Source organism: Schistocerca serialis, chromosome 1 (genome assembly GCF_023864345.2).
Source record: "Schistocerca serialis cubense isolate TAMUIC-IGC-003099 chromosome 1, iqSchSeri2.2, whole genome shotgun sequence".
Lineage (NCBI taxonomy): Eukaryota > Metazoa > Arthropoda > Insecta > Orthoptera > Acrididae > Schistocerca > Schistocerca serialis.
Window position 1 is genome coordinate 562409720 of NC_064638.1, and position 14754 is coordinate 562424473.

At 40.5% G+C, this 14754-nt stretch overlaps 1 protein-coding gene across 1 annotated transcript in view; it reads left to right on the forward strand.

The window, feature by feature from the left end:
• Nucleotides 1-14754, forward strand: part of LOC126475707 (ras-related GTP-binding protein C) — a 114873-nt gene that overhangs the window by 84979 nt on the left and 15140 nt on the right. Inside the window, exons 5-7 of the mRNA XM_050103487.1 lie at nt 1139-1275; nt 4364-4506; nt 8244-8392. Coding sequence (XP_049959444.1) covers nt 1139-1275; nt 4364-4506; nt 8244-8392 — 429 coding nt within the window. The remainder of the gene's footprint in view (nt 1-1138; nt 1276-4363; nt 4507-8243; nt 8393-14754) is intronic.

The window sequence follows — 14754 nt, forward strand, 5'->3', positions numbered from 1 at the left end:
TATTTTGCTGAACTGCTTTCGCCGTTTGGCCCTCTGCACTAAATATGCCCCTCCACCTTCCTTGTCCTGGGTGTTGATGGATGTCCCTCACATGGTTATGTTCGTCCTCGTCCCCTACCCCCCATCCCTCCCCCCTCACTTACAAAAGTCAGGTTTAAGTAGCTGAATTTCTCTCAAGAATTGAGGTCCCTCGGTTAGTGTTGGCGTTGGTTATGGGACCGTGCTCTTGCCTCCACACTTGCCAGGTTCTCCCCACCCTTTTCCCTGCATTTTGTCTGGTCTTTTGTGCCATTTTGTTTTCCCCTTTCTTGTGTCTTCTTGCTCAGCTGTTTTTCCCATTGTGTCATGATCATGGTATGTTGTGGGGATCGGGAAGAGTTGTTGGTGGTGCTGGTGCCCCAACGTGCGTAGCATTTCTGGGGCACCACTACCCACCCTCTCGCATCCCCACCCCCACCCGACCCATCCAAATTCTTTACTCTTCCTGCTGCTGCCCCCATGACATTCCTTTTGCCTCTTCATTTGTCCATTTTCCCTTCCCCGAGACTGGAATATGCTGTTTGTGTTGTTCCTCCCTTGGTTTCTGTCACTTGGGATGATGGGACCAATGACCTCGCTGTTTGGTCCTCTCCCCCAGCCAACCACCTACACACTGCCATAATTGGAATTCAGTTTGTTGGACAGTGTGTCAGCTTGAATGAGAAGCAGATTATTATTATTATGATCATCATCATCATCATTTACTTTTGGGACATCTAAAAGGAAGAGATTATGCTAACAATACGATGAATCTATCCTGCATGAAAGCACAGATTAATTATATGAATACAGTGACAGCAATAAAACTGATGACAATGTCCCACAGAGCAGTCAGGAAGGTGTATTGTTAATGCGATCCAATCGCTGAATGTGCCAAGTGATGTGCTATTTTCGCTCTCTTGATTTTTTTGTGTTTTTCTGTCGCGTGTAGTAGTAGTAGTAGTAGTAGTAGTAGTTGTTGTTGTTGTTGTTGTTGTTGTTGTTGTTGTTGTTTTTCTTAAGTAAATTGATATTATGTCATTCATTTTTATCATTGCAATAAATATGTTACTAAGTTAAGCAAAATAAACTGCTAATTATGTTCCTTTGTGTATTCTAGGATTTGATCAGATTCACTTGAGTTTTCATCTGACTTCTATTTATGATCACAGTATATTTGAAGCATTCAGTAAAGTTGTACAAAAGCTGATTCCACAATTACCAACATTGGAAAATCTGTTGAATATATTGATTTCGGTAAGTAGTGTGAAATGTTGTCTGTCGTTTAACACAATGACTGCTTCTGCTTCTTGTTAGCAGAAGAAAGACCAAAAAAAAGTCAAATTTGACAGAAGGAGTGGTCTAAATCAGGATTAGATTGTGTTTCTCCATTTTGATCACACACACTGTTTAGTGCTTCAGTGCAATAAGGACAAATATATATTTTTGTCTTGCTGATACTTAGTCATAGTGTGTGAAAACATTTGGAAAATTCCTGAGAATCTTAACAAAGCACCAAATGAGATTACAAAGTCTTCCCCCATCCCCTTCTTCTCCCCAGTACTTTCATATGATTGCCTGAACCAGCTTCTGCCATTCACTAACTTTTATTACATATTTGTAATACCTGTGATACCTTTATGCATGTCAAATTTCCTACAGCTCTTACTAAATAAAAACTCATTTACTGTTAAATCTTCCCTATTCACAATGACACCAGTCCACTTTTACAAAATCATGCATACTGAAGGGAAAGATAGCTGAGAGTTCACAATGTTGTTTGTCAAGTGACCTGAAGTTGAAAATTGTTTCTCCAATAACTAATTTGACATTTTCAATTTACCTGCTCGTCATTTATGCTAATTTTTCTGCCTCTTCTCTTCTCAATTCACAGTTTAGTGCAAGTTTCCCTTTTGTCTAGCACTTAGTTTTTTTTCTTTGCTCAGCCTGTCAATTTGTCTTCACAGAGCTACTGTTTTTAAATTAGAAAAGCTTTAGATTAAGAATGAAGATTTAGACCTCAGAAGTTAATTGACTTTGAGAAGTGCCAAGATATTGAATTTTGCAATGGTGTCCAGTTGAATTTCTTGTCAGACTCTCAGGCCCTTAAATTTGGTATTGTTGAGTCCGTGTACTAGCAGGGATTGGACTGCAGATGTTGTCGCTAGAGTATACAAGAAATTTATTATACGGTCTCTGAACAGGCTCAAGTCTATCAATCTTCTTTCTCCACCATCCCACCAAGGTGAAAATATCCAATCTACGAACAGGTTCAAGTCTGTCAATCTGCTGCTTTCTCCACTATCCGAGCAAAGTGAAAATGCCCTAACGAGCTTCTGTGTATACCTGCACTACTGTCAGAACCTTGTACTGTTGACATAGGACCCGCTGGCACTCATGGTCACAGTGATGTTAGGGTGCACTGAACTGAACTGAACTGTCTTGGCACCAGTGTCTTAAAATTTACATTACTTTTTTGCTTCAGTTTGAGGCTCAAACTGTGCTTTTCAATTGTGCTAAAGGATACAGTGGAAAGTTTCATGTAGAGAGCTCAGATTGAGTGGGGTTCTGTAGAGGTGGTGATTATTTAGGTGGCAAAAGATCGTGGTATGCTATGTACCCCTATATCGTGAACAATTTCTCTTTGTCCTGCTATACTATATGTGCAACAGATCTGAGTTCTGAGTCATTTTTCTATTTAGTGAGGTCTCTGTGTTTTCCAACTCTTACTTCTGTATTTTGTCATATGGAGGAACATGCAGGTATTTGCTACCTACTTTATTCTGTTACAAACAGTATATACTCCCAGTTACTCACTTCTTTCAGCTTTCAACCACATTACAGTTCTTTAAAGTAAGGCTATCTAATGTTTAAGGCATTATTCATCAATAGTTACATCACCCAATCGTAATTTTGGTTAAAGGTAAAATTAAGTTTGAAATCATCTTGTGACCCATAACACTGGGTGAAAATTTTTTCTGTAATTAGTGCAGTGGCAGTGGTATTTGTTCACAGTTGATGAATGCAATATTCATTTTGATGATTATTTATGGATAATTTATTAGTATGATGCAAGATAAGTAATTCGCAAACTAGATGTGACTATAAAACACACACATGAACTGTGACTTACTTTTGATGTAACACGTAAAAATGAATAAATAATGTAAAATCAAACAGTGGGAAATGTAGAATGGAATAACAACAGTATGAAGAGGATAGATTGTTACTCGCCCGAGCAGTCTAAGGCGCTGCAGTCGTGGACTGTGCGGCTGGTCTCGGCAGAGGTTCGAGTCCTCCCTCGGGCACATGTGTGTGTGTGTGTGTGTGTGTGTGTGTGTGTGTGTTTGTCCTTAGGATAATTTAGGTTTAAGTTGTGTGTAAGCTGGGACTGATGACCTTAGCAGTTAAGTCCCATAAGATTTCACACACATTTGAACATTTTTGTGTTACTCGCCATATAGAGGAGGCATTGAGTGGCAGACAGGCACAGTGAAAAATGACTGCTAGGTATTATTAGCTCTTCGAGGAAATCCTTCATCTCTCTCTCTCTCTCTCTCTCTCTCTCTCTCTCTCTCTCTCTCTCTCACACACACACACACACACACACACACACACACACACACATACACAGCACTGATGCGATAAGACATTTCTAGTGCTGGAGTGTGAATGAGGAAGGAGATAGGCAGATGGAAGGCAGGGACTAGCAAGGTTGTGGAAACAAAGGATATATTGTTGGAGGAGTCCCTTCTCGCACAATACAAAAAAAGTTGGTAGCCTTTTTCCCTATTCTACTTCTCTCCTCTCACCTTTGCCCTTCCCCTGCCCTCCCCAGTACAACCTCCCAGTGCTGTACCTAGCAGCTGCCGATCCTGTCCCCATCATGTCCCTGCATGCTACCCCCAGGCACCACTAACTTCCCTCCCCCTACCCAACCCATGCCTCTTCTGTACCTCCACAATCCACCCCAGCAAAGATTGCTGCTCACCTCAGATACAATTAGGCCTTAGTACCTAGAGATGACTCTCTCTCTCTCTCTCTCTCTCTCTCTCTCTCTCTCTCTCTCTCTCTCCGTGTGTGTGTGTGTGTGTGTGTGTGTGTGTGTGTGTGTGTGTGTGTGTGTGTGTGTGTGTCTACATCTGATGAAGACCTTAGTGCAATAGCTAATAATATCTACCAGCCTTTTTTCCCCACTCGACACCTCCTGTATGTGGTGCGTAGCAATCTGTTCTTTTCATATCTTTAATAAGTAATTTTGTCATAAATGTTTTAGTGGGATCAACTTGTATAATATTGTTGTTTCCATTAAGTCTCGTTAGTTACTTCCTCATTTATATTACAGAATTCTGGAATTGAAAAAGCCTTTCTTTTTGATGTTGTGTCGAAGATATATATAGCAACTGATTCTTCTCCAGTTGACATGCAGAGCTATGAACTTTGCTGTGATATGATTGATGTTGTTATAGATGTCTCTTGCATTTATGGGTGAGTATTGCAGTTCTGTTAAGCAAATATTTGTTAACTACTCTGAGTAGAACAGATATGCGGGTTACACCTGAACTAATAAATGAAAATTTGTCAAACATTGAAAACTTCAAGCAGGAATATCAACAATGTAGGAAAAGATAAATTGCTACTTACCATAAAGATGACACATTAAGTTGCAGACTGGCAAAGTTAAGACACTTGCACATAAGTTTTCGGCCACAGCCTTCATCAGAAAAAGAGAAACACACACCATTCTCTCACCCAAGCAAGCATACCTCATGCACGCATAACTACCAACTCTCTAAGCTTGGGCAAAAATGCAGCTATCATGTGGGGTGGAAGCAGCAATTTTGAGGGGACAGATAAGGGGAAAGGATAGCAGTGTACAGGTAGGGGGAAAGAAGAGCTGTCTGGTGGATTGCAGGGACCACAGTGCCAATAGGTACAGTGTCAGGAGATTGTGGGGCAGGGAAGTGGGGAAAATGGAGTGAAAAGGAAAGGAGCAGGAAAAGAGGAAAGATTGGTGGGTGCTTTGGCAGAAGACGGCAAGCAAAGAGGATACATTCAGGAGATAATATGTCTTACTGCATCAGTTTTTGTACAGTATCTCTTCAGCCAGCTACAAAATAAATGGTGAAAAGCGTGGTTTGTTTGCCACCCTCTGCCAACACACCTGCCCATTTTTCCCTGCTGCTATACTTTTTTGCTCTGTTTTCTGCACCTCCCTGGCCGTAAACGCCCTGACGCTGCACCTGTTGGCATTCTCTCCCCTGTACACTTTGCCAGACACTGTTCCTCTCTACCACCACGCATACACTGCTATCCATTCCCCTTCCCCTTCCCCACGCTCAGCGCGCCGGATTAGCCGAGCGGTCTAAGGCGCTGTAATCGTGGACTGTGTGGCTGGTCCTGGCGGAGGTTCGAGTCCTCCCTCGGGCTTGGGTGTGTGTGTTTGTCCTTAGGGTAATTTAGGTTAAGTAGTGTGTAAGCTTAGGGACTGATGACTTAGCAGTTAAGTCCCATAAGATTTCATACACATTTGAACATTTTTTTCCCCACCCTCCTCCAGACTGCTGCTTCCGTCCCACATGATAGTTGCATTCTGGCCCGAGCTGCAGAAGTTGGCAGTCATGTGTGCGTGAGATGTGCTTGATTGTGTGAATGAATGACGAAGGCCGTGGCCAAAAGCTTATGTATAAGTGACTTTTCATTTGGCCTGTCTGCAGCTTAACGTAACATGAAAATTTGTGCCAGGATCGGGACCTAGAAAATGATTTACTGCTTTTCATGAGTAGTTGTTTTAACCTTTGTTATCCAAACACATCCTGTGGACTAACCCAGCTCCTTGCTGTTACTTGATTGTTCCATTCTAATTTCCAAACTTGTAGATCTCCATACAGTTTTCTGAACAAATTATCATGTATTGCTTTAGATATACATTGATGAAGTCACTGCAATAAGTGATAAGATTCACAGACTTTTTATATTTTGGTCTTGTAAATATTTATTAATTCTGTATGTGGATTAATGCAGTCACTATTAAACTACAAGATATAATAATTCTTACTGTATCAATCTTTTACAAAATAAATGTGAAAAGTTTAGTTTTGTGGAGATGTGGTTGGTACATTTTGTTGTACAGTTCAGGGCAATTCTCCCAACAAATTCTTGTCTGAGATCTACCTATCCTACAACCAGTTTATGTGACGAGATCACCTTATATTGTTCCGTATGCATTGCGTACTGATGCAAATTTTACAATTGTGATTTTTCCACCTTTGTGTTAATCAACTGGCAGTCTCTGCGTCAAGTGCCCGTCATCTGCACTACTACTGCCATTTTGCTGTGACTTCAAACTATACTACACTTCATCTGAGAATATAATCATGGAGGTCCTGATGTTATTGATTGTTATTTATATACTTCTTGAACAATAACAGTCCTATAAAACTTCTTTATGGTATATCCAAAACTATTTTCAGATTGGATATTTTCTCATAACTGAGAATGGCATATTGAGTTTTTTTATGATTATTCAGTGTTGTTACAAAACTGGTTTGATATTTATTTTGTTCATTATGCTACTGTTAGCAGATGGGCACCTCTGTTGCTGCCTTCTGGATTTCACATGAGTTCCTTGCAGAATCCATATTGATTCCTACAGTGGAGAATTTGATCTCCAAAGAGGTTGTAATGCTTAAGCCTGTAACATATTTGTTCTGTTCCACAGCAAATTAATGTCAGAGATACAGTAAAAAGTCAAATGATACTTTCTGCACAAACAGACCATTTTCAGAAAGGAAAATCCCATTGATATTTGAAGAAATCCCAATAGCAGCCAGTGATGGAACTCGGAGCTTTATCTCATTGATACAGTAATGAAAAGCTCTGTAGTTTCCAAAAAAAATTGAGCCTTTATAGCATAATGTTTTAAGGCACTGGACTTGGATGTGGTAGGAAAGGGATTCTCTCTACATCCAGTCAGCTGAATTAGGTTTCTGTGTGTGTGTGTGTGTGTGTGTGTGTGTGTGTGTGTGTGTGTGTGTGTGTGTGTTTTTAATCGTTTAAAACAAATGCAGGATGGTTACTTTGGAAAGGACACATCTGTTTTTCTGCCTCATCTTCATCCATTCTGAGCTTGCGTGTAGTGTCTGTTGAGTTTGTAATCTTCATTCTTCCTCACTATCTTCGAAAGGGTGACACACAGTAAAATGCTGTGCTGTTATGTCTTTACAATTTGAATGACTATAAATATTTAAAAATCGCTAAATAAGGAAAAAATCAAGTGAATATTTTTTTTCCCCCTGTTATCATTGACACCAAACAACATGACCTGCTCATGTAACGTCACGTGCAGCATGCTAGCTTGTGAGGCATGAAGATGAATTGAATCCATGTGGAAAATTAATGACTATGGCTGGTGCACCGTCCAACCTGACTGTGGTTTTTGGGTAGTTTCCCATGCTTGTTGAGCCAAATGCTGGGCTGTTTCCATCCCCAGTTTCCACCTCAGAAAACATGATACACGAACAGTTAAAATACGATGACACACTGAAAAAAGTTTACACAGTTCACAAACAGGAGGTTCACATGACTTCTGTCCTTTAGGTAATACCTTTAGCAACAGGAAGGGCATCTGGCTGCAAAGTTAAATAAAATAAATTTGCCAGATCTTGAATACGGTGTACTCCGTACTACACGGGATTAATATGAAGATGAAGAAGATAGGCTCCAAACAAGATGGAAGAGCGGTTAAGGAACTAGAACTGCCTTTGAAGAGCATGTTGGTTCTGATTCCTGTCCGATTCAGAGTCCTGTCTAACCGTCCAGACAGGTTTTCTATGGTTTCAGTTAGGCCAGACACCAAGATGATTCCTTTGAAAAGAACATAGTTGTATTACTTCCTTAACATTAATACAGTATTGTCTGCCATCTCTGATGACCTCATCACCAATGGGGCATTCTTTGGAGCGTTGGCAGAGTGAACATTTATCATGAATCTGTCTGCATTGTTTTTCATTCAGAAAATAATTAGTTCATCATGAACAGAGAAACATCTTAGTAATGAAAGATAGTAATGCTTATAGGGAAAAAGTTGTCTATTAGTGTAATTGTCACATAAGAAGTTAACAAAAGAGACTAAATAATATTTTAACTTATTAGCAATTACAGTAAATCGCATTTTTGTGTATACTTAGTATGGTACCTTTATACCACTGTCACTTTGTTTGCAGCCTCAGAGATGACACAGATGCAGCAGCATTTGATTCTCAGAGCTCAAGCTTAATTAAACTTAATAATGGTACTATTTTGTACTTAAGAGAAGTGAATAAGTTCCTAGCTCTAGTGTGTATACTAAGAGAAGACAACTTTGATAGACAAGGTAAGTTTGAATGTGTTTGATTTGCTAATATTATCTATGTGTAATGCCAACAATTTGATTGGCATAACGTAAAATTAGTTTCCTTGGAAGGCAGCCCCCCTACATATTTGCATCTTCCTCATTGAAAACAACATATAACAAAAGCTCCATTAGCACTGCTGCTTTTTATGTTTGAACTGTGAACAGCGATGAAGCATGAAAGAGGAATACCAGATAAGAATGTGAACCAATGGCAATAAATTAAAATGCACCATAAATAACAAAAATGACAATAGGCACACACAAATGCAGTTAAATTCCTGTGTCTTGTAATTTTAACTTGTTCAACAGATTAAAGGTGGGGAAAGAGGAAATGAAGTTATTCCAACAACTGGACCAACAAAGATGCTGAGAATGAAAGAAAGTAACAGTCAGCCAACAGCCCATATTCAAATTCTAGAGTGTTGGTAATAATGCACTGTTGTCACCTGGAAATAAACAGAGAAGAGCTGGGATCAGACATAGATAGTGAAGGAATAAAATTTGTAAATGCAACCAAAAGAAAAGCAAAAAGTGAAAGAATGTTAGATGAGGATGGTGGAAAGTGAAAGTAATAAAAAATGGGAGAAAATGAGAAGATATATTATAAAGAAAAGAGAGAAAAAATAGGTGTGCACACATGTAAAATGAAATTAAATGCAGTATACTCCTGATTATTGGTGTAACGTGGGGAGATGATGCATGAATAATTGAAAAAGTCAAATAATTGAGATATTTTCAAATGTGTGTGTGTGTGTGTGTGTGTGTGTGTGTGTGTGTGTGTGTGTGTGTGTGTGTGGTTTTTTTCTAATAAATTTGAAGTTCTGTGGGGAGGTACAGTAGTCCTGTTTATTTTTTAGAGTAGTTTGCCATGCTGGTCTGCTTCTGAGAGGTGCTGATTTTTTTTGCACAGCCTTTTGAAATTTCCTTGCAGCAGTAATGTCATCATACTGAAACCCCCTCTGGCCCATATAATCTAGGAGAATATCAACACATTACGACGCAGTACAGTGACTGACAAGGTCACTGTCTTCATCCCCATTTTCACATTCGCTGTCATCCGCAGCTTGTGATTTGGTGGTTAAACATTGCTGCCTCTGGATCACGGGGTCCCGGGTTTGATTCTCAGCCGGTTCAGGGATTTTCTCCACCCGGGGACTGGGTGTTTGTGTTGTCCTAATCATTTCATCATCATTCAAGAATGTGGCAAGATGGGAACATGAAAAGATTGGGAATTTTTACAGGCACTGACCACCATGCCATTGAGCACTCCACAAACCAAAATCATCGTCATCATCATCACATTCACTGTCTTCTTCTTTATATTGTGAAGCAGCAGCCACAATTTTGGTATCACTCATGTACTGGAAGCCAGGTTCACCTGCATCAGTTTTCGGCTGCTCATTCAAATATTCTTCATCAACATCTTCAGAGCTATTTAAACTCATTGCCAGATACAGTATTTATGCAGTGGTTATTTCTTGATCACTGAAATGTTGAAAATTGCATTCTTCTACATCTGGAAAAATTGTCATCATGACCAAACTAGTGTATGTGGCTTGACTTCCTGCCAGGCATCTAGAATAGTCAACTTTTTTCAGAATGCCACCAGATCATTCTCATCAGCTAACATTACGGTAAAAACGAAAGTTGCTAGTCACCATATAGCGGAACTTCTGGGTCGCAGGTAGGCACAACAAAAAGACTGTCACAAATATAGCACGCATGCGCACACACACACACACACACACACACACACACACACACACACACACACACACACACACACACACACACACACACGCCGGACAGTGATGTGCTGTTGAGGAGAATGCAGGGAAAAGGTGGAAAGATGGTGGGGCAGCTGTGTGCAATCGGGAGATTAGACGGAAGGCAGGGGAGAGTGGGGTAGGGGGTGGGAGGGATAGCAGAAAAGAGGAGAAGTAAAAAGACTGGATGTGATGGAGGAATGAGGACTGTGTAGTGCTGGAGTGGGAACAGAGAAGGGACTGGATGGGAGAGGACAATGACTAACGAAGGTTGAGGCCAGGAGGGTTACAGGAACGTAAGATTTATTGCACGAAAAGTTCCCATCTCCGCAATTCAGAAAAGCTGGTGTTAGTGGCAAGGATCCATATGGCACAGGCTGTGAAGCAGTCATTGAAATGAAGGACGTCATGTTTGGCAGCCTGCTCAGCAACAGGATGGTCCTCTTGTTTCATGGCCACAGTTTATGGGTGGCCGTTCATGCGGACAGACCAGTTGTTGCAGCTTAGCTTGTAGATCACGACTGGTTTCAGAGGTAGCCCTGCCTTGGATGGGAGAGGTGATGTGTGTGACTGGACTGGAGTAGGTGGTGTTGGTGGGAATATGTAAGGGACAAGTCTTACATCTAGGTCTATTACGTGGATAAGAGCCATGAGGTAAGTGGTTGGGAGCAGGGGTTGTGTAGGGATGGACGAGTGTGTTATGTAGGTTCAATGGATGATGAAATACCACTGTGGCAGGTGGGAAGGTTAGTGGGCAGGACATTTCTCATTTCAGGGCACGATGAGAGGTAGTCAAAACCCTGGCGGAGAATGTAATTCAGTCGCTCCAGTCCTGGGTGGTACTGAGTTATGAGGGAAATGCTCCTCTGTGACCGGAAGGTGGGACTTTGTGGGCTGATGAGAGACTGGAAAGATAAGGCATGGGAGATTTGTTTTTGCACATTATTTGGAGAATAATTATGGTTTGTGAAGGCTTTAGTGAGACCCTCGGTATATTTTGAGAGGGACTGCTTGTCACTACAGACGTGATGACCACAGGTGGCTAGGCTGTATTTTTGATTGTAATAATGCACAGGAAGGCCATTAGCTGTGATTTCTTGAACCTCAGGGTTTTTTGATTTTCCAATCACTAGCAGTTTCACTTTGTGGTTCCCAAAAACATTACTGGTGCACAAAATCGTAATGCATTCCTTAGGCAATTATATCCAGGAGCACAAATTTCATTCTTAAAAGCAAGAGATCTGATTGGTAGACATTTCCTATACAGGCCACTTTTGTCTGCATTGAAAATTGATCTGGCAGAAAATTCTCATCCTCCACAGATTTCCTGAACTTTTCGCGGAAGGAATCGGCTGCCACAACATTTGAACTGAGCCATGCACCTTATGCAGCAAGTTTGCGAATCCTGTGATGCTTGAATTTGGTTAGCCATTCAGATTGAGGCATTAAATTCTCCCTGAAAACCTAGCACTTCATGAAAAAATTTAGTTTTTTCAGCACACTTCACGCCTGACAGAATTAATTCTTCTGCTCATTTTTGACTAAACCATTGCACAAGAATAGAATCTAAGTCATCTTATATAGATCTCTTCACGTTTTTTCGTGCAGATGGTCTAAAACTAGACAAAATCTTGCATTTTCTGCTTATTCTTTTTAATGTCCCAAACACTGCATTCGAATACCATAATCAGCACTTAGTTTTGCAGTTTCCCCTTTCTCAAATCTTTCATTTAATTCTTTTTTTTTAATGTAATCACCTTTCTTTTTTTCCATCATCTCTTTTCCACATGTCTTATAACTTGCTTCATTGACACTTACACACTGATCAATATCAGTTTTTTATTTACATGAACAGGCTGGCTGACAAGAATGGAAACAGTATTTTATTGGCACTGGGCAGTTGTTTAAACAGTGGAAATGGCACTACTGTTATATGGCGGCTTGTTTATTGCTATTTGGTACGGAAAAAAACTGCAGTTTTTTAATGGACGAAAAATCCGCAAACTGGATAACCCATGTCTGACTCTGATAATTTGCACTTGAATCATCAAGAGTGCCCTGAATCATGTAAAGCAATGTAAGAGGTACAAAGAGAAAAGGGACTAGCCTCAATTAATACCAAGACAATCTTCTTTATCTCTTTATGTTAAAACTGCAGCAAAATAACACAAAAGTAAAATACAGGAAAATATTAACTAACTAGTATAGTATTACAATTAATGAAAATTTAGAGAAGTTATTAATATCACAGTTCCATCAGAGCTCTGTGTCTAGGGAACATAACCGTACAGTAGACATTGTCCGAGTCTGTATGAAGTTTTTCCAGTTCCCTTGAAGTATGCTTACAAGGTATTCACTAGTAATATATTCTAATGTTTCTTGCTTTGAACTGCAGCTACATTATAGTCTGTGTAGATTATCCCATTTACAAACAGATATTTTGCCTCTTGCATGCTTGTTCTGATGTGATTGATGTGGCTCCATATTTTTCTTGGCAGCTGCACATCTGTAGACATTGTATGGAAAAGAATGTACAGTTGCTTTTGAGATCCCTTAGACATTTTCTGAATTTAACATTAATCCAAGGAAGATGTGAGAGGATTTTATTGATTAAAATTTTCTAAAACCAGACTTGATGCACGTCTTCCTCCATTCTCGGTCCATTGCCTGTTACAGTTGGAGATCTTGTGGTGTTACATTTGACAGGTAATGAAGTCACAGTTCAGGTGTTGGATTTAGTGTGCGTTAATGCACATGCACAAATAACTGAAAGCTTGAGACGTATGCAAATGCAGGCATGCACAAAAATCCTTCTTCTCCACACCATCAAAGCATGCTTGTACATGCATCAATCTATACCTTTGAAATTAGTGGAGATCAGATGATGATGATTTGCGCATTTTGACTGGTTTTACTGTTGTGGGACGGGGTGGGGAGCATGGAATAAGAAACAGGATGTGTAGTGTAAAGAATTGTTAATGAAGCAAAACATTTATTCTACATTAAGGTACTTTTGTATCTGCTCAGGCACAATGACATCATAAGCCATCATGTTCAGCAAAAAGTATTACTACGAGGGTCAGTCAAAAAGTAATGCCTCCTATTTTTTTTTCTACGTTTAATTGTCAGGAAATTTAAATGCAATTACATAGGTTGAAAACCACAACATTGAGGATCATTTTGTCATTTTTCAATGTAATCTCCGCCCATCTCTACAGTTTTGGTCCATCTTTGAACAAGGGCATGTATCCCAGCACGGTAAAAATCACAGCTCTGCTTCCTAAGCCATTGACGCACGGATGTTTTGACGGCCTCCTCATCTTCAAAATGAATCCCACGATGAGCTTCTTTTAGTGGCCCGAACAGATGGAAGTCTGATGGTGCCAGGTCAGGGCTGTATGGGGGATGAGGCAAAACTTCCCATCCAATTTTGACAATCTCGTCAGAGGTGTGACGACTGGTGTGTGGTCTTGCATTGTCATGCAAAAGAAGAACATCTGCCATTGATTTTGTTGGGCGAACTCGCTGAAGACGTGCTTTAAGTTTGTTGAGGGTTGTGACGTATTGAACAGAATTTATTGTGCATCCCTGCTCCAAAAAATCGACCAGAATCACACCCTCTGTATCCCAGAAAACTGTTGCCATAACTTTCCCTGCCGATCGCACAGTTTTGAATTTTTTCTTCCTCGGCGAGCTTGTGTGACGCCACTCCATTGACTGCCTCTTTGATTCGGGTTCAAAAAAATGCACCCATGTTTCGTCCCCGGTCACAATTTTTTTCAGAAACTCATCTCCCTCCAAACGGAAGCGCTGCAAGTGTTGGGAGGCTATTGTTTTCCTTGCCTCTTTATTCTGATCGGTTAACATTCTTGGAACCCACCGTGCACAAACTTTTGAGTACCCCAATTGTTTAATAATCGTGATCACACTGCCTTTACTAAGAGAAATAATGCGACACACTTCATCTGCAGTCACCCGACGGTCACCACGAATGATGTCATCAACTTGCTGAATGTTGTGTGGAGTCACTGCACTCACCGGCCTGCCGCTCCGCTTTTCGTCAGTCAACGGTGTTTGCCCTTCAGCTTCCTTACAACGACGAACCCATCGTCTAACAGTGCTGACATCCACTGTCACAACACCATACACCTTCTTCAGTCTTTCATGAATGCGTATGGGCGTTTCACCTTCTGCATTCAAGAATTCAATCACACAACGCTGTCTCAAACGAACATTGATGTCGGCCATCTTACAAAGTTCTGCTGTGCTGCCACCTGTTGACACAGAAAGTTACTACTGCAGTGGATTGCAGAAGAAGGTTTGAGGAATGGCGCCAAATTCAAATTTTTCACTTAACTTAATTTCTTTAAGTAGAAAAAAAATGGGAGGCATTACTTTTTGACCGACCCTCGTATATTAGCCAATGGCGACTCAACTGATAGCCCAGAGAGGCAAAACTCTGCTTGCAAGTCAATCTTCGAGGGGAGCAGGGAGTCTGAACACTGTGTAGAGACTAGCACAGAGCAAACATAACATCACCAGCATGAGTGATAGGATAAACTAAGTACACGAAAA